This window comes from Narcine bancroftii, chromosome 6 (genome assembly GCF_036971445.1).
Source record: "Narcine bancroftii isolate sNarBan1 chromosome 6, sNarBan1.hap1, whole genome shotgun sequence".
NCBI classification, from domain to species: Eukaryota; Metazoa; Chordata; class Chondrichthyes; order Torpediniformes; family Narcinidae; genus Narcine; species Narcine bancroftii.
In genome coordinates, this window is record NC_091474.1 from 225,229,967 (window position 1) to 225,250,359 (window position 20,393).

General features: G+C 38.6%; 1 protein-coding gene across 3 annotated transcripts in view; it reads right to left on the reverse strand.

The window, feature by feature from the left end:
* cd164 (CD164 molecule, sialomucin) overlaps positions 1 to 20,133 on the reverse strand; it is a 31,682-nt gene extending 11,549 nt beyond the window's left edge. Inside the window, exons 1-4 of one of the 3 annotated variants that reach the window (XM_069887550.1) lie at positions 19,914 to 20,130; positions 17,258 to 17,314; positions 13,458 to 13,544; positions 232 to 309 (exon numbers count right to left, since the gene is read on the reverse strand). In XM_069887550.1, coding sequence (XP_069743651.1) covers positions 232 to 309; positions 13,458 to 13,544; positions 17,258 to 17,314; positions 19,914 to 19,974 — 283 coding nt within the window. In that variant the 5' untranslated portion in view covers positions 19,975 to 20,130. Of the gene's footprint in view, positions 1 to 231; positions 310 to 13,457; positions 13,545 to 17,257; positions 17,315 to 19,777; positions 19,821 to 19,913 lie in introns of those variants that run through there. The other 2 variants (XM_069887551.1, XM_069887552.1) reach the window with 2 other exon arrangements.
* Positions 20,134 to 20,393: the final 260 nt, after the last annotated feature.

Consider the following 20,393-nt stretch of genomic DNA (forward strand, 5'->3'; position numbering starts at 1 on the left):
GCAACCGTGTCTGCCTGTCCCGCATCGGACTTGTCAGCCACAAATGAGCCTGCAGCAGACGTGGACATTTACCCCCTCCAAAAATCTTCGTCCACGAAGCCAAGCCAAAGAATGTCTTTTACTGGAATCATGCAATATTCTCCATTTTGTCTCTTTTTAAAACAAATGCCAGTAAATTGTATATTACAGCCATTAAAAAGCTGCACATCTCAAGACAAATGTTTAGCTCACCTGCACACATGGTCTCATTCAACGCAGAACAATTTTGCGATACATTTTGAACACATAGATTTGTTAAACCAATTTCATCTGAAATACAAAGCAGAGTGACAGTTTGTGTGACAGTTCATAAGAAATAGGAGCAGGAGCATGTCACCCAGCCCATTCAAACCTGCTCTGCCATTCAATGAGATCATTACTGATGATAGGCTCATCTCCACCTACCTCCGTTTTCCACACATATCCCTCAATTCCCTTACCGTGTAAAAAAATCTATCCAACCTTATCTTTAATACATTTACGAACATCGCCTCCACTGCTTTAATAGGCAGCAAATTCCACATATTCGCCACCCTCTAAGTAAAAGCAATTCTTCCTCATCTCTGTCCAAAATCTACTACCCTGAATCTTGAGGCTATGTTACCTGGTTTTGGTCTCCCCTACCAACGGAAACTGTTAAGCTGTGAATGATAAGCTGTTCTCCGTTTACCATCACAAGTCAATTACGTGCCTTGGACAATGCAAAAATCCCAAAAATTCAGTGGGACTTTCCATTCATTAAAAACAAATTTAGAACCATTATAAATGAAAATCCTTTAAACTATATCTTCATGGTAATATAGGTACACAATCTTTTATCCCGAAACCTTGGGGGACAGTGTTCCAAATTTTGGATTTTTCTGGATTTCAGAACAAAAGCCAGCTGCCCCAGATTTAAGCCCACCCGAATTGTGCTGCCGTATCCACTCCCTTCCAGTCGCACTGCCGTCTCTCTCCCCCCTTGCTCACCCGATTCGCACTGCCGTCTCTCTCCCCCCTCGCTCACCCGATTCGCACTGCCGTCTCTCTCCCCCCTCGCTCACCCGATTCGCACTGCCGTCTCTCTCCCCCCTCGCTCACCCGATTCGCACTGCCGTCTCTCTCCCCCCTCGCTCACCCGATTCGCACTGCCGTCTCTCTCCCCCCTCGCTCACCCGATTCGCACTGCCGTCTCTCTCCCCCCTCGCTCACCCGATTCGCACTGTCGTCTCTCTCCCCCCTCTCAATTTTATGAACTATTAGATTATCTCTTAGCCTCTGCAGCAGCCCCAGATCCTATTGCACATCAGTGGCATCATTTGAGGAATCTTAGCAAATCCCTCATCAAAGTCAGCGTAACTACCTTTTGGTAGTTTTTTTTGGGGGGCGGGGGGTGGGGGATTTGTTTCTTTATTTTTTAATTTTTAATTAATTTTTAATTTGTTTTTTTTCTATTGGAGGGCCTATATACATTGATTTGAGTTTTTATATAAAGATATTATTGGTATTTAGTAATAATAGTATGTCAAAGTTGAGGTTTGCTACTTTTAATGTTCGAGGATTAAATAGTCCAATTAAGCATAACCGAGTCTTGGCATACATTAAGAAAATGAAAATTGATATTGCTTTTTTTTTTAAACAAGAAACACATTTGAATGTGAAGGAAAGTATGAAATTAAAGAGGGACTGGGTTGGGCATGTATATTCTTCATTTAATTCTAGGGCTAAAGGCGTAGCAATCTTGATACATAAAAATTTATCTTTTGAATTACAATCAATGGAGGAAAAGGCAGGATGTATTCTTAAATTGAATTGTCAGATTTTTAGTGAATTTTGGACTTTACTTAATATTTATGCCCCAAATGCAGATGATGAAATATTTATTTCAGATGCATTTTTGTTTGGGTCATGCTAATGACGGTGATGATTTTAATTGTGTTTTGGAACCTTTATTACATAAATTTCCGAAGAAAGTTTAAGAAATCCAAGATGGCAGTTCAGGTTCAAGCGTTGATGAAAGATCTTAATTTAGTAGATATTTGGAGACGTCTTAATCCGACAGAGAAAGATTTCTCCTTTTATTCACCTACACATGAATCGTTTTCAAGGATTGACTTCTTTTTAGTATCGGCACACTTACAAGGAAAAATACAAGCGGAATATAAAAGTAGGGTGTTTTACATATGCAACTTCTGAGAAAATTCAAGTGGCCTATCGTTGCAGGTTTAATACTATGTTAAAAAATATGGAATTTATTGATATTTTGAAAAAAATAATTTTGTTTTGTAAGAAAATTCTAATTCTGTTCAAAGTAAGTTTGTATTATGGGATGCTATGAAAGCTTATTTGAGAGGACAAATAATTAGTTAATACTTCTAAAATAAAAAAAGAATCAATTAAATCAGAGTCTTGAATTAGAGAAACAGATTGATGAGTTAGAAAAGGAATTCCAGAAAGATGCTACAGAAGATCAGAAAATAGAATTATCTAGGTTGAAATTGGAATATAATACTTTGCAATCTTATCAATTTGAATGTGCGATTAATAGGACTAAACAACGGTATTATGAATGGGGAGAGAATGCACATAAGTATTGGCGTGGCAATTAAAGAAAACAGATTTCGCAGACTATTAATGCTTTTAGATGGAATTCTCTTATCACTTATAAACCTGGTGAGATTAATGATTGAATTTTGTTCATTTTATAAAAAGTTATATACATCTGAATGAAAACAAGAAACTGGATTGATTGATTTTTTTTTAAAATCACTGTTGAATTTACCGATATTAGAGGATGCAGATATACAGGAGTTAGAAGAACCATTTACTGATTCGGAAATTAAAATGGCTATGCTGGAAATGCCGAACGGTAAATCGCCTGGTGATGATGGATTTTCGGTTGAATTTTATAAAACTTTTTATGATGATTTCTCTACAGTGTTTGGGGATGTATTACGTCAAGTTGGAGAACATTATGAATTACCAAGTCTTGTTCTAGTGCTTTAATTATAGTAATCCCCAAAAAAATGGAGATCCTTTGAAAGTATCTTCATATAGACCAATTTCGTTGTTAAATGTAGATTATAAAATAATAGCTAAAATATTAGCGAATAGATTGGCTAAATTTTTACCTAAGTTGATTGATATGGATCAAACAGGTTTTATAAGGAATAGATACGCTTCAGATAATATTTTGCGCTTGATTAACAGATTTCGACAATCTTCAGATCACCCGATGGTGATATCTCTAGATGCAGAAAAAGCATTTGATAGAGTTGAATGGAATTTTTTGTTTAAAGTTTTGGAGAAATTTAAGTTTGGTCCTTTCTTTATTGGTTGGATTAGGGCTTTATATAGTAAACCAATAGCTAGAGTATTGACGAACAACTCGTCAAGGTTGTCCTTTGTCACCACCTTTGTTTGCGTTAGTGATTGAACCTTCAGCACAGTTGATGAGACAAAATAAACAAATACAAGGTATGAAAGTTTTAGACGATGAGTATAAAATTAATTTATTTGCTGATGATGCATTGGTGTATTTAATAAACCAGCTCAGTCACTTTTGCACTTGAAGGAGTGTTTAATACAATATGGATGCTTTCTGGATATAAAGTTAATTGGGGAAAAAAGTGAAATATTACCAGTAAGTGAAGGAGATTATTCAGTTTATAAGAATATTATTAATCTGAAATGGACTGATTGAATTAAATATTTGGGTATAATTTTGAATGTTAATTATCAATCTTTATATAAATTAAATTGGGTTCTGTTAATGAAAAAAATTAAAACTTATTTGATTAAATGGAAAGATTTACCTATTAATTTAATGGGTAGGATAAATACAATTAAGATGAATATTTTTCCACGTATACAATATTTGTTTCAATCTATTCCGTATTTACTTGATAATATTTTTTTTTCGAGACTTGAATAAAATGGTTAGGGAGTTTTTATGGAGAGGTAAATTTTCGAGAGTAGCTTTGAATAAATTAACTTGGAAATACGAGTTGGGGGATTACGTTTACCACATTTTCAAAATTATTATGAAGCAGCCCAACTTAAATTTATTAGTTCATTAATGGATTTGGTACGGCCTCCTAGTTGGGCCAAAATTGAGATGGCAAATATTTCTGAATTTGAAATAAATCAATTTTTGTTTAGATGGAATATAAATTTGTTACAATATAATGTGCCTATACTAAAACATTTAATGAAGTTATGGATAAAGAAAATAAAATGATAGGCTCTAAGGGTAAATTATCGGCTTTGACTCCGTTGTATAATAATCAACTTATTTCTTTTTCAATACATTATCGAAATTTATTGCATTGGAGATTTAAAGGTGTGAAAAATTTGGGAGATTGTTTTAAAGAGGGTAAATTTTTATCTTTTAATCAGATGAGGGAAAGTTTTGGTATTGATAAGAACTTTTTTTCTCTATTATCAAATTCGATCTTTGGTAAAATGCATGTTTGGTAGAGATATGATTTTACCTGAAATGACTAAATTTGAGACTTTTCTTATGAAGGTACCAGAGAAGGGTTATATTTCATCTATGTATCAAATATTACAGGATGGTATGGATAAAAAGGGTTGGGATAGATCTAAAAGTAAATGGGAAGCGGATACTGGTTTTATTTTTTCCGAAGATGATTGGTTAGATATCTATTATGATAGTGTAACTAGACTGATAAATGCACATTATGCAATGATTAACTATAATTTTTTTTTACATCAATTAAACTTAACACCTGAAAAATTATAAAAGTATGGTTTTAATGAATCAGATTTGTGTTTTAGATGTGGTGATACGGTTGGAACTTTTTTTCATGCTGTTTGGTCATGTATACATATACAATATTTTTGGAAGAAAATTCAATCGTTTCTAGAATACCTGTATAAGATTAAAATAGTTTTAGATCCGACAGTATTTTTATTGGGTAGCTTGCAACCTCTAAAAGGCTTGGGATTAGATAGGTTTCAGATTGCTTTTGTATATTTAGCTTTAACTGTAGCGAAAAAATGTATTGCTAGTCTGTGGAAAGATACAAATATGATTGATATTAATAGATGGCATAATGAGATGAGATATTGTTTAATAATGGAAAATATTACGTATGTTTCATGTGATAATTATAATTTTTTTATTAATAAGTGGTTGTTATATTCAGAATATTTACATTTCAATTTACATTGATTAGATCTTAATATGTACATTTAATTTTTCTTTAATATTTTTTCTTTATGGCTCTCCTTTGGAGAGTTGGCTGAAGAGGGGGGGTCTTTTCTTTTTTCTATATATAAAAAATTACATTCATGTTAATTGTTGTATATGTCATATATTATTTGTTTTTTGAACGAATAAATAAAGTTTAAAAAAAAAAGTCCATGTAGAAAACATCCACTGCCCTACACTCAATCACCTTCATCACTTCTTCAAAAAAACTCTATTAAAATGCCACTCACAAAGCCACATTGACTGATCCCAACTTGACTGCAACTGTCCATACGTGTGCAAATCCTATCCGCAAGTATCGTCAAATATTTTTCCCTTTCAAAGATGTGAGGGTCACTACCCAACAAATTCCTGGATTCTCCAAATGAATAGCTTCCATTAGTATTAACCAAAGAGAAGGTCATAGAGCATAATGTGGAGATAACTACTCTCCAGTCCTTGCCTGTTGCTAATGAGAATGCAACGATAAATGTCAAGATCCCAGCAATCGCTTCTCTTTCAAGAAGTTGGGATACCTCATTAGGCTCTGGGTACTTACACACTTTAATATTACTCAAAGAACACAGCAGTTCCTCTTTCTTGATCTCAAAATGCCACAATACATTAGTATTCTCCACATTATGCTCCTTAGCATCCTCCTCGTTCTTCTCCTTGGTAAATACTAGTAGTAGGTATTAATTTAGTACTTCACCAACTCCCTGAGGAAGGACATCCTCACCATGGAGGAAGTGCAGAGAAAGTATACTAGATTGATACCAGGGATGGAAGGACTTACATATGAAGAAAGGTTGAATAGACTAGACTTGTATTCTCTGGAATTTAGAAGATGGGGTTGGGGGGGGGGGTGGATCTTATAGAAACAAAATTCTTAAGTGTTTAGACAGACTAGACGACTAGACGCAGGTAGGTGGTTTCCAATGCTGGGAAAAACTAGAGCAAGGGGTCACAGTTTAAGGATAAGGGGGAAGTTTTTTAGGACTGAGATGAGGAAAAATTTATTTTCTCAGAGTGGTGGATTGTAGAATTCTTTGCCACAGGTAGTACTTGAGGCCAGTTCCTTGTCAATATTTAAGAGTAGCTTAGATTTGGCCCTTGTGGCTAATGGGATCGGGGGTATGGGGAGCAGGCAGGAACCAGGTACTGATCAGCCATGATCATATTAAATGGCGGCGTAGGCTTGTAGAGCCAAATGGCCTACTTCTGCACCTATTTTCTATGTTTCAAACACATTCTCCGTCTGATCCTCTCCCTGGTCATCCTTGCATTTTTAATGCAAGTTTAGAATGTCTTCACAGAAAAAGAGCAATTCAAACCTTCAAGCCTGTGCAACCATTCAATACAATTATGGTTTGATCATGCAATTTCAGTACCCTATTCCTGCTTTTGCTCCATACCTCTGACCCCTTTAGCCACAATGGCCAAATCCAATTCCTTTTGAATATGTGAATAGGTCTCGACAACTGCAGCGAGTTCCACAAGTTCATAAATGATCTGGACTTGCCCAACATCAGGAATATTCTTCCTGCATCTAATGCCACCATGAATTCACAGTACAATGAGATTATCATTAATCTTGTTCAAAGACATTTCATGGGCCTTTCTATTGTCCAGTTTGAGTCCTTTTGCAGCTTCTAAACCTTAAATATGCCTCCTTTTTACCTTGATTAAATTCATAGCCTTTGGCATCCAAGATTCTCTTACCTTGCCATCTTGTCCTTTCTCCGAAATCTGATAACCATGAACAGTAATTAAGAGATTCTTAAGCAACTCTCATGTCAGATGTATGTTAACAGCCACTTCCTAGCTACTGTCTAATGCCATAATTTGCAGAGGTGGGGGCTAAGGCCTGGGTTGTAAAATTTGGGAACAAGTTTGCGGAGGACCAAGGTATTGAAGGCAGAGCTGTAGCCCAATAGATGTCCTTGGCATGCAAGTCCTGCAACAACAACAACTACACTTTCTTAGAAGGCAGAGGCAGGCAAGGCTACAGCCACCATTCTGTCAACTTTTGACAGGAACTCCAGAAAGTGACCTGGCAGGCTGTATCATAGTGTAGTATGGGTGCTGTAGTAGAGCAACAGATCAAAGGTCAATCCACAGGGCCATAAAAGAAGCAGAGGATCACTGGCATCTCTCTCAATGTGATTTACCAAGAGTGTTCTTTAAAGGTGGCTTGAAAAATTAGGGAGAAACCCTACCATCCCACACACAGCATCTTCTAGCTACTCCCTTCAGAAAAGAGATCCAGAAGTATTACAGACAGAGCCACCAGGATGAGGGCTAGCTTCTTACCAGTCAGGGAGGTTGCTGAATGACTGTTGAACTGCTAAGACATCTCTCCAAGACTATTTATTTTAATATATGTACTCTGCATATCTAATGTATGAATGCATGTTATGTCTGTATGTGTTTGCACTGTGGAATGGATAACAATGCTTTGTCGAGTTATACTGATGGAAGATAGATAAACTTTAAATTGAAGCAAATAAAAAGAGAAAGGACATGACATCTCCCATAGATCTGTTTGACCAGTTGGCAAATTGAAGTGCATCAAGGCAAGGAAGGCTGGTCAAGCTGATGAGCTAGAACCAGCTTCTCCAAGCACCATAATGGTAGAGGACAAAGCCATTGGCTGGTAGTCATTTAGGCCTATTATGCTTTTATTTGGTACAGGTATGATGGTGGCCTTTCTGAAGCATGTGGGGACTGCACACTGTTTAGGGAGAGAGGTGGAGGAAGAATGAAGAGGCCTGTAAAAATCTGCAGTTTATCTACATTGGCTCAGAACTGGTCCTGGGACTCCATCTGGGCTGTATTCCCATAGCTCTATTCTGCCACACTCTTCAGTGTCCTGCAATTTCCATCACATGTCCGACCTTGGTATGCCCTTCTAAAGTGCAACACCTCTCATTTATCTGCATTAAATTCCATCTGTCATTTTGCAGACTATTTTTCTCACTGGTCCAGATCCCTCTGTAAGCTTTGTAAGCCTTCCTTCCTGTCCCCTAACCTGGAAAAGATTATTATTTGTCTTCTGCAAACTTGCTGACCCAGCTTACCACATTTTGTCATGATCTGGATGACAAACAGTGCACCTACACGAATTCTTGAGGCACACCACCACTCGCAGGTCTCCAGAGAGGCCATCATCCACTACCACTCTCTGACTTCTCCCATAAAGCCAATGTCTAATCCAATTTATTACCTCACAATTAACATCAACAGAGTTAACCTTCCCAACTTCCTATGCGGGACCTAGTCAAAGGTCTTAAAGGCCATGTAGACAACATCCACAGCCTTTCTTTCATCAGCGTTTCTGATAACCCCCTCGAAAAACTCTACAAGATTGCTTAAACAATCTACCATGCACAAAGCCATGTTAACTATGTCTAACTAGTCCCTGTCCAGCCAAATACAGTAAAATTCCCTGGTATCCTGAATTCAAGCAACCAGCAAAATAAATAAATAAATAAATAGATAGATAGATAGAAAAAAATAATAAGTAAAAAATACGCAAGTTTAAAATTGTTCAAGTAAACATTCTCTGAAGTAACACAAATGTTTGATGAAGATGGGAGCAAATATTTAGCCAACAGAGTGCCTTGGTTGTGCTTTGCTCATAGCAACTGTTTCAATAAAGTTGTGTTTGAACTTGCCAAATGAAAAGCTAGTTGATGCTGCTTGCCATTGGGGCGACTCTCATAAAGTGTCTTTTTATTCCTACTTAGCAAGAGTTGCCCTGTCAGCAACTTTATCTGTAAACTAGAGGGGGTAGGTTAATTATCTACTTTACTGCTCATCTTTCAGGCAGCTCCATGGAGGGGAGGAATCTGCAGATGCAATGATGGTTAAATGTTTTCAAAGAATGTGAATAAAAGTAAAATGCTTTCAGGTTTATATATTCATGCAAATGAAGTTTATTCAGGGCAAGTACAGTGTAGTATTTTTGTCTTTTAAACTGTTTATTTTGAATACAGGTGTATTAGTTAACATATTTTGACACAAGTCTACCTTCAGAAAAAAACGATCCCCATTTTCACGGTTTTATCATATCCGGTGTACAAGACGACCCCCAAAAATCACGTTGAGTGAGCTGTTGGGTGTGGCCAGAAGGTGGTTGTCATCAAGGAGCCTCCAGCAAAACGATGAAAGTATGAAGCCAGTATTAAGTTAAAAGTGACCAAGGAACTTGAAGAATTTTAAATGTGTTTTCAATAAAAATTTCTTTATATCAGTAGCCTGAAAATTTGTTGTAGGTTGGGTTTTTTTTTTGTGTTTCAAGGGTCAACCTTACGCACCGAATCTACATCGAGCATGTTTTTTTTAGTTGAATTTAAGGTCTCATTTTTGTATCTGGCATATAAGATGTCACTGATTTTTTTTTAGGGTTTCATAGGTATTGTAGTAGCAAGTCTCAAGCAATTGGAAAATACACTTATCCAGCATATACCAGTCCCCAAAACCTGGAGTTTTACTGTACTTCTATATCCAATCTTTTAGAATTATCTAATAATTTGCCCTCTTATGATATCAGTCTCACTGGCCTATAATTTCCCAAATTAATTTTAGTGCCCTTTTTAAAACAGTAAAATGAACAATCCTCCAGCACCTCACCGAGGTTAAGGACACATTAAATATTTGCCAGGGCTCCTGCAATTAAAGTTAATCATCATCTGATTGGACAAGTACAACCCAACAAAACAGTGCCCTCTGGTCCTCATTACAAAAATATGCAAACATACACAGAACATGCACATACAAATGACATCAGTAAATAGATACATGTATAAAATATTGTTAAATAGTAGAGACTCCGTTTCTATGCGCAGTTCCTCATTCAGCAGTCTCATTGCCATTTTCAGAGACCTATGGATTTGAACCCCATGATCCCTTCTTTACATCAATGCACCCAAGGGTCCTGCCATTGAAGTATACTTTCACTTTCCATTTTACTTCCCTAAGTTTAACACCTCACATTTGTCCAGGTTAAATTTTACCTGCCATTTCTCAGCCCATTGTTCCAACTGTTCTATATTTTACTAAATCCTTATATATCAAAAGGAAAAGTCCAAGCACAGATCTTAGATGGACACCATGTCACAGACATGTAATTAGATAAACACCCTCCATCTTGTATCAACCACAGCCAAGTCCCCTTTGAATCCAATCTACCAAATCTCTATGAGTCTTATCCCTGGAGTAGCCTACTATGAAGAACCTTGATATTCTCAGCCCTACTTTCAATCATCTTTGTCACCTCCCCAATCAAGTTTATATGGCCTCCTCCGCACAAAGAACATGTAGACTGACTGGAAATAGCCAGCCTTTCCAGATATTATCCCTACCATTGAGCCAAGCCTATAATTTCCTAGTTTGTCCCAACTGCTCATTTTAAACAGAACAAGATTATGGTAGCCATTTTCCAGTCTTCTGGAATCTCATCAATTGCTAAAGAGGATATAAAGATTTCTGTCCAGGCCCTAACAATTTCTTCTCTTGCCTCTCTCATAACTATTTTGAAAAGACACCTCCAACTTCTTGATATCAGCACATACCTCTCCCCCATATTCTGCTTCTTGGTGAATTATCAATGCAGTTTTAATTTAGTACCACTTCTTCTGGTCCAACCACAAATTTCCTTCATTGTCCTTGAATAGTCATACACTCTCCTTAGTTATCCTATCTTTTGTGTACAAGTTGCATTGGAATACCCTTTAATCTACTCTCCCAATTCAGTTTGTTCTTTCTTGCTTCCTTTACTCAGCTGGCTCCCAAGTCTAATGAAGACTTGCCTAACAACAAACTAGTCTCTTCAGCTCCTGCCTAATACTGTTGTAATCATCTTCACCACCCCACCCAAGGTCTAATCTAATCCTTATCTATAACCATCTAAAAGTTCTCAAAATGCTCTCCCACAGAAACTTACTGGGACAGGCTCATTTCCCAAGACGACTTTTTAAAATTACCTGCACACTGTTGTTAAGAGCACAGAGGACGCCAAAACCCAGCAGCAATAGAAATACACCAAGACAAATGGTTACTTCAACAAAAGTGGCTTTTAATTATCTTTAAACATGAAAACATGATCAAATTTTCTTATTTTACTATTAAATTACTTAACCTAACTTAGCCCCCTTCTAATTCTAAGCACATGCACAGTCCAATCTCATTTCTCATTCCTCCAAGTTCACTGGTTGCAGGCAATTCTTATACTGTGCACAGAATTTAACATTTATGAAGTTCACCAGTCTTTGGTGCTTGAAAGGTAAATGGTTACTGCTGAGAAAAGTTCTTGTCAGTTTTCAGAAAAAATTGTTGTATGCTGGTCACCCACAACTGATTCCTTTTTAATCTGCCACTTCAGTGTCTTAAGGGTTCTTTCATCTGTTGCCTTTGTAAACAACAATCCATTAGTGAAGTCTCTTGGGCACTCTCCAAAGCTTTTGCAAAGGCTCTTGACGCCAATATGTCTGCACGAGCGAAGCTCCAGTATTTTAAGTAAGATCAGTTTTAAAGTGTTTGTATATGACCTACACTTAAAAAAAACCTGCCCCAAATTTATCTCCCAAAACCATATTTATAATCTTATCACACTGTCAATAAACTCTCCTTGAATGCACCAAGTTGCTGCCCCATTTAAACCTCGGGCAGTCAAAGAGTCAGAGTCAATATTTTGGGGTGGGGGGGGAGAAAAATCACACTTTATTGCTTTTATGTTTTGTTTTATTTTATTTTGAGATATAGCACAGTAACAAGCCTTTTTGGCCCACAAGCCCATACTACCCAAATACACCAGAGTGAACAATTAATTTACCAATCATGTACATGTTTGGAATGTCTTTCTACAACCGGCCTACATTAATCTACCTCCATCTCAGTGGATATTGGAAGCTAATAATGAAATTCTGTTAACTGACTATTTGAGGATGTGTCATCAGTAATAGTGATCATGAAACTACCACAAAACAGAGCTTCATTAATCCTCTTCAGGAATGGAAAACATGTATCCTTAATTAATTTGGCTCTCTGCAAAGCCAGTCTCACTGTGGTAGATTCTTTATTGCTTCTGAAATGGCTTACAAGTCACTTAGCTGTATCAAGCTGCTATTTTGGGACTGCTATTAATTCTCTCCTTGCCAGCAGACCCCACCATTTGTAAATGATTGAAAACACAACATTGGCTCTGAAAGCGATAGTTGAAAAAAACATTCTCTCTGAATATGAATCCAACATAGGAGGCCATTTGATGCACATGCTTGGAGTCTCTAGATAGATGTAGAAGAGTGTACACAACTCATCTTTTAAAAAAAAAGCAGACACTTCAACTCAAATACATCTACTTATAGCCAGCTGAGCATACTGCTCAACTACAATTTGAGAACTCGAGGCAGAAAATTCCAAACTGCACAAGGTTACTTCACACAGGTCACAAATATAGCGACTTCCACAAAGCCATCAAGCTCCTCTAAAACATGGACAGTTTAAATCTGTCTTACAATTTTATTCTCCATCAAAATAATTTGACATTTTTAACAATATTCTGTTATGCTTATTTAACAGAAGTCAGAGATATGGCACAAAAACACCATCTGCTCACAAAACGCCCAAATCTTAGAATATTCCCATTTTTATCCTCCTAAATTTACATCAATAATTAACCCACTGCACCTCCCCAATTCTACTACCCAAACACTTCAGGGGCAATTAACCTACATATTTTGGATGCAGTAGCCATGATGGAGCACCAGGAAGAGATCCCAAGCTGTTATAGGGAGGACTTGCAATGTACTCAGGTAGCACCCATATGGTTTGAACCTGGGTCCCTCGCACAAGGCTGCAGTTTTCCTCGTTGCACCACTGAAGAGTTCAAGTCTGCATGTTAGAATTTTAAATGGTAATCTATTTTTACTAGGATACCAATGAAACAGTTCCAAATAATTTGCAAACTGTCTCAACTACTTCGGGGAAAGTGTCAAGAGTAGTTTTTCCTCAATGGGCAAACAATCTAACCAGACCTACAACCTTTTGCTTCTGTACTCAAAGTATTCACATTTTAAAATGTCAATTAGCCCAAAATATTCAAAATCTGCTGAAATACAACTTCCATAAAACAAAAATTCCCAATATTGCATAATCAAATCTATCAGTTAAATATCCTGGTGCATATTTAAAAGATAATCTGGAATAAATGATGAATCCTTACCTGGGCATATTTGCCAATGGCAAGTCAAATTGACCTTTGAGCTGTTGACATTACAATCATCACATCCCATAAACTCTGAGCATTTATCTACAAATAGGCATTCAAAACAGAAAAAATAATTAGTCCAATTAGTAACAGTACCTGGAAAACACCAAATTATCAAAACTACAGGTAAAGCCTATTACTTTAATCTAAAAAAAATGAGACATTAATGTTCATGCAGAAAATAGCTGATAGAGAGAAACTACGCAGCATTTTTAATGAAGCTGACACTTGTGCTTTCTATTACTTTCTTCAAGATCCTGGAATGAATCTGTTCCTCAAAATGTGCTGAAGAATGGAAACATTTGGTATGATAGAGCAATATCAAATTGGGCAATCAGAATTGCACGTAGTATTGCAAGTGCAGCCTAACCAAAGTTTTACATGACCTCTTTACTTTTAGACTTTATGCCCCACCCAATGAAGTCAAGCATACTGTACCCCTTCATTACCATTCTGTGTATGTGCCCCATTTCAATTAGTTATGGACCAGGAATCCCCAGATTCCTCCACACATCCATACCTTTGAGCCCTAACATTTAAGAAAACATCCCCTTTAACTTTGACCACTCAAAGTGCATTACTTCATACTTGTCCAGATTAAACTAATTTGCCATTTCTTTGCCCAAATTTGTAACTGATCTAGTTCTTGTGTTCTTTGATAACCCTCTACACTGTCCATATCCACAAATCTTTGCATCATCTCATCCAAGTCATTTATCTACAGAACAAGTAACAGGGATCCCAACACCCACCTCCAGCCAGAGAAGCTGCCTTCCACTACTATCCTCTATGAACAAACCTATTTTGCTGTCAAAATATGAACTCACCTTGAGTTCCCATGCATCTTCACCTTCTGAATCAACTTACAACAGACCTTGTCAAGAATGTTTTCAAATCACTAAATAGCCCTCAACCATCTTTCACTTCCTCAAAAAGTTCTATAAAATTGGGAAGTCATGACCAACCCCTCACAAAGCTACACTGACTGTACCTATTCTGAGCACAACTTTCCAAGTGCATACCAATCATATCTCAAAGTATCCTTTCCAATAGTTTTCCTCACACTGGTGTGAGGCTTACAGTCCTAGAATTTCCTGGATTTTCCTTCTTGAACAAAGGTATAACAACAGCACGCTAGGATTTCCCTTGTCATTATTGAGGATGCAATCTTTGTAAAGGCTCCAACAATGGTCTCTCAATAACCTAGGATAAATCTAATCTTGTCAAGGGTTAGCAGGCTCTTCCAGCCCATAATGGGCTGCTGTTCAAATACACCCAAATGACCAATCAACCTACATCTTTGAAACACGGAGGTGGAATCAAAGGACTTGGAGGAAACCCATGCAGATACTGCAACAACATTATGCTAACCATGGAATGAAATGCAACTCTAAAAACCCAAAACTATCCCTTTCTTGATCTCAAAATGCCCCAACACAAGCATACTAAACATTATACTATTACTGTCCACATCCCTCTTCTTGAGAAACACTAATGGAAGGTCATTTTTAACCTCTCCCACTTTTTCTGACTCCAAGCATAAATCCCCTTTGTCATCTAGTGATCTTATCTCCCCAGTCATCCTATTGTACTTACTGAAATCACGCTCACCATGTACATTTCAGTCCTTCCTAATGCTCTGCTTTTGTGCTTTATATTCATCCATCCTTTACACTAGAACAGTCAGTCCTGGAGTCTAATTAATTGGTCTGTAAACAACTCCCATACAACAGTTGTGTGCTTTTTCAACAACAAGCGGTCCCAACTCCCTTGAGCTCATCTATTTATGTCATGATTTGACCTCACTCAATTCAGTACTTCCTCACAAGTTACAGACTTGTTCATAATCAGTTTGATAATGTTCACTAATCCCAAAATGCTCTCCCACTGAACTCTGATCTCCTAGCTGAGTCCATTTTCCAGGACAAGGTTGAGAATGGCACCCTTCCTGGTTGGGCCATCTATATACTGCTTCAAGAAACACTCCTGGACACACGCAATTAATTCTGTCCCATCTAAGCTAACAACTTTCTAGTCAATATTGGGAAAATTAAAGTTTCCACTCTTTCCCAAAAAAGTTTCCTTTTTGCCACTTTTCCATAATCTGTCTACATTAACTGTTTCTCCACCTCCAATATTATTTTTCAATTCACTTTTCCTTTCTGAATGTCCTTTCAATTTTACTCCTGTAGTTTCATTGTTCTGCTTTCTAGTGCCATATCCTCCTGGTATATCACATAAGGTTCTTACCCTCCGTGTACCTTGTCGTCCACGATGATCTGGATTGTGCTGTTCACCTATGGGTGTTTGTTTACCCTGAGGTTTTGAATCTCTTCCTTAAATGTTTCCTCATGTTCCAAGACCAATTTACTTTCAAATAGCTGATTCTAGACCATTTTTTGCAAACTACTTCTCAAATCTAATTAATTGGCATCATCCCAATTTTATCTTTGCCCCATTCCATAACCACACTAAAATATCACTGATATTTTAAAATATCACCACACAAAAATTGCTCTCCCAATAATACTCCTGCCACCTGCCTAATGCTAATCCTCAAAACTAAATTAATATTTTTCCAACTAACTGGATAAAAAGTTTACTTTTTAATACATTTTTATTGAGTTTAACATAATAAGCATACTAATAAATGATTACAAAATGAATCAATTGTATACAAGCAAATACATACCTAAGGGAGGGGAAAAAAGTAATAAAATGTGCATATCTACATTATATTTATAACAACTCCATCTAGTAACAATGAATGCAATCATGTCAGACCCATTATTCATCTGTTTATATTAAAACAATAAGGATTAAAAAGAAAACCTAAAGGACTAAACTAATCCCCTCCCTCTAATCAAGGTTACCTTTTTGAGAAAAAAAATCAATAATGATGTGGAATCTCTGGTGACCCCCAGATAACAGACAAAGAATTACTGGAATGTATACTTATTGATTTTTCCCAATCATAAAAAAATTCTAAGAATAGGCCCTATAACTTCATAAATTGAAACTTTTTATCTTTATTATCTGACTTTTCTCTAAACTTAAATAGGACATTACAACATATAACCACTGCATACGAGTAGGGGATGAATCTCCTCATTTCAATAATAACTCAATGTAGTAAAACCTAAGACTTTTTCTTCAGATGCCGATAAGAGGTTTATCAGAGTCATGAGAACAACCAAACAGAGCAATTAACGGACAGGGAACCAAGTTGATCTTAAAAGTTGTTGATAGAGTTTGAATAATCTATCAAAAAATTTCCAGTTTAATATTATGGCAACCAGAATTCCTGTCCCCTACAATATTTTCTGCAGATTAATATCTCTCCACCACCCCCCCCCCCCCATTCAAATGGGCAACTTTCACACCTAGAAATAGAAATTAGCTTTCCCTTGATGCATGAGAAGCAGTTAACATTAGGGTGATAAAATTCACATTTTTTCAGCATTTTCAAGTAGTGCTTATTTAACACAATTATATAGATTTTGTACAGCAGGGGAATTAAAGGTTATAGAGTGGAGTCCTTGGCCAGAACAACCATGATATTGAATGGGGGGGCCAGATCCTATTTCATTTATTTAGTGTGTTAATTTACTCTCTTCTTCCCCCAACCCCCAGGACATACACAATTTTATTCCGCATTTCAGATTTTCTTTCTGGATAGTGAATGCAAATAAAAACCAATTTCCATTACCCGGATGACCGTAACATGGACTTCAGAAACGTTTAAGATTACTGACCTGAAACATTAATTGTTACTCTGTACAAGTTGTCTGAGTACAGAGTATTCTGACTTCCTTTTGACAGAAAAAAAATTCAGCATTAACTTTTTAGTTTTTGTAACAAGTTGCATTCTTTAGCACAATTAACACTTCAGTAGTGAAAGAGTATCATAAACTAATACACAAAGTGCATTCAAGCAGTTGCCCAAGCAATAGAACAACATTTCAAAATAAAGTATATCTGCTAAAATATTGAACAGTTCTGGAACCTCATTGCAGTGCTTTGCACACAGAATAATGCATGTACTTATTTTTCAGAAATTGGTGGTTGAGACAAGTGTTATGAGCCCAGGGTACTCCAAAACCCAGCAACAATAGAAATTCACGAAGACAATGGTTGCTTAAACAGAAGTTGCTTTTAAATTTTCTTAACATAGAAACAAGATCAAGCTTTAACTTAACCCCCTTCGAATTCGAAGTGCACATGTATAGGTTCAGGAAAGTTCTTTGCTTTAATAGTCACTTCTCCAAGTTCACCGGTATCAGGCAATTCTTATACTGTGCACAGAATTCAACATTTATGAATCTTCACCAGGCTCTGGTGTTTAAAGGTACCACTCAGGAAGGTTCTTGTTGGTTTCAGAGAGAGATTTGTTACTCGTTGGAGGAAATCAGTTTGTGTCCAATCAGTCACTTCAGTGACTTGCTGAAGAAACTTGTCCCATCATGGGTTTTCCCAAATGATAATTCGTCCAGGTCACCCCAGAGTTCCTCGTGTTTCCCTTATTTCAGGAGAAACTAACCATCCATTTCCTCTTGTATGGACTACAGGGTTTTTAAACACGCTGAACTCACAACCCATCTTCAAAATGGGGTTTTTCAACAAGCCTGCCACATTGCCATTTTGAAGCCTCAACTGTTACTGTAGAACTGACTCCTCTCTCTCGGAGAAGAATCCTGTTTGTTTTTTTTCTCTCTGCTTGTAAAAACAAAAACTTCTCTCAAGTCTCCAAACCCTTATTAGCATTTGAGCCTGGAGTTTTCCAATTGCCACTGCTTTTGAAGTTCTTTCCAAAGCAGCTCCATCGTCTCTCCAAAGCCACCCAGAGCCTGAATGTCTGGCTTTATTTTAAATGAGATGTCTTTTGTAAAGCATTACTGTTTGTGAAGTGACCTACACTAAACCCCCCCCCCACCCCCAACAATCTCTTTGAAAGACATTTATCCATAACCATAACAATATCAACTGTAACACAAGCAACATTCATTAAGTTTTTTTTTTAAATAAAGGACATTTTAAGGATGTTATAGTAAAAGAGTTATTTGGACAGACAAATGATTCACTCGGAAACAGAACTACAGTCAGGGTGATAGCAAAAAAATTTAGTTTAATGATCAGGATATGGGGGGCGGGGGGGAAAGAAAAAACAATCACTGCCAAATATTGTTTCTTGTCCATTCCCAACTGTCATTGAGACAGTGGCAAACCATCACCTTGAATTTCATCAAGTCCTTGAGCAGCAAGCACCAAGATTTAAACCAAGCAATAATAAGATCCTTCAAGATTAGGTTTTTAAAAATGCTGCATCATAGAGAAGTTTTTTAAAAAAAATTTGAATAGGAAACATTGAAAACTTCAAATGTTTATCAAAATCAATGTGAGGAACTCGAGAAAATCACAGTGGGCTCACCCAAAGAATTCTCAATCATGAAAGAGTGGGGGGGTGGGAGGGGGGAGAGAGAGGTGAAAGAGCGGGGGGGAAGAGAGGTGAAAGAGCGGGGGGGAAGAGAGGTGAAAGAGCGGGGGGGAAGAGAGGTGAAAGAGTGGGGGGGAAGAGAGGTGAAAGAGTGGGGGGGAAGAGAGGTGAAAGAGTGGGGGGGAAGAGAGGTGAAAGAGTGGGGGGGAAGAGAGGTGAAAGAGTGGGGGGGAAGAGAGGTGAAAGAGTGGGGGGGAAGAGAGGTGAAAGAGTGGGGGGGAAGAGAGGTGAAAGAGTGGGGGGGAAGAGAGGTGAAAGAGTGGGGGGGAAGAGAGGTGAAAGAGTGGGGGGGAAGAGAGGTGAAAGAGTGGGGGGGAAGAGAGGTGAAAGAGTGGGGGGGAAGAGAGGTGAAAGAGTGGGGGGGAAGAGAGGTGAAAGAGTGGGGGGGAAGAGAGGTGAAAGAGTGGGGGGGAAGAGAGGTGAAAGAGTGGGGGGGAAGAGAGGTGAAAGAGTGGGGGGGAAGAGAGGTGAAAGAGTGGGGGGGAAGAGAGGTGAAAGAGTGGGGGGGAAGAGAGGTGAAAGAGTGGGGGGGGGAAGAGAGGTGAAAGAGGGGGGGGGGAAAGAGCCCCACCTTTATGGCGCCGATGACAGTTCCGGGACGGCCCTTGGGCCCACCTGCCGGGGCGACAGTCGGCGGCCGAGGAAGCGGCGTGTGGGTGAAAGAATGAGGGGGCGGGGAGCAGGTGGAGAGACCCCCCCCCCACCACTGAAAGATGCCGACGTGGTCGTGGCGATGAATGGAGGGGAAAGAAAGGGGTGAGGGCGCGGTCGCAGCGTTTACCGGGCCCCTCGGTCGCAGCCGTCGCCATCGGATGGTTCCCCTCCCCCCGTGAACGGGGTTCTAACCGGCCTGGCCGAAAAGGGCAAGGCCGTCGACGGGTCGCAGCCGGTCGAGGTCCAGCGTGGCCGGAACGCACCTAGACACAAGCTGACGCTCCAGAAGGCCGCCGCCACGCCGCACAGCCCGACCCAACGCATGGCCGCCCGCCTGTTTCTCCGCCGTCCGTCGGGAGAAACCCAAGCTCGCTCGCGCTCTCCCGACCTCTCGAGACGGGCCGGGTCAACTGGGCGCTCACGTGACCGCCGTGCCGGCGAGCGCGGGGTGGGGTCGCTCCCCGCAGCCGCTCATTGGCTGCCCGCCGTCCACGCTCCTTGAGGCCGACTTGCCACTGGCGTGTTGACCCGATGCAGGACGTGGCTAGGACGAAATTTGCAAAATTGCTCTTCATTTTTTGCTTTGAAGCCAATTTATTACCAAAACCTAAAATCATTTTGTTTACAAATTGGAGTGGAGGCATTACGTAACGTTTTGAATTGCGAAGCGACCTTTCTTAATTTCCTGGTGACGCATGTGGCTGGTTTGGTGACCCTATGTGGTTACGACTTAACCGTTCACT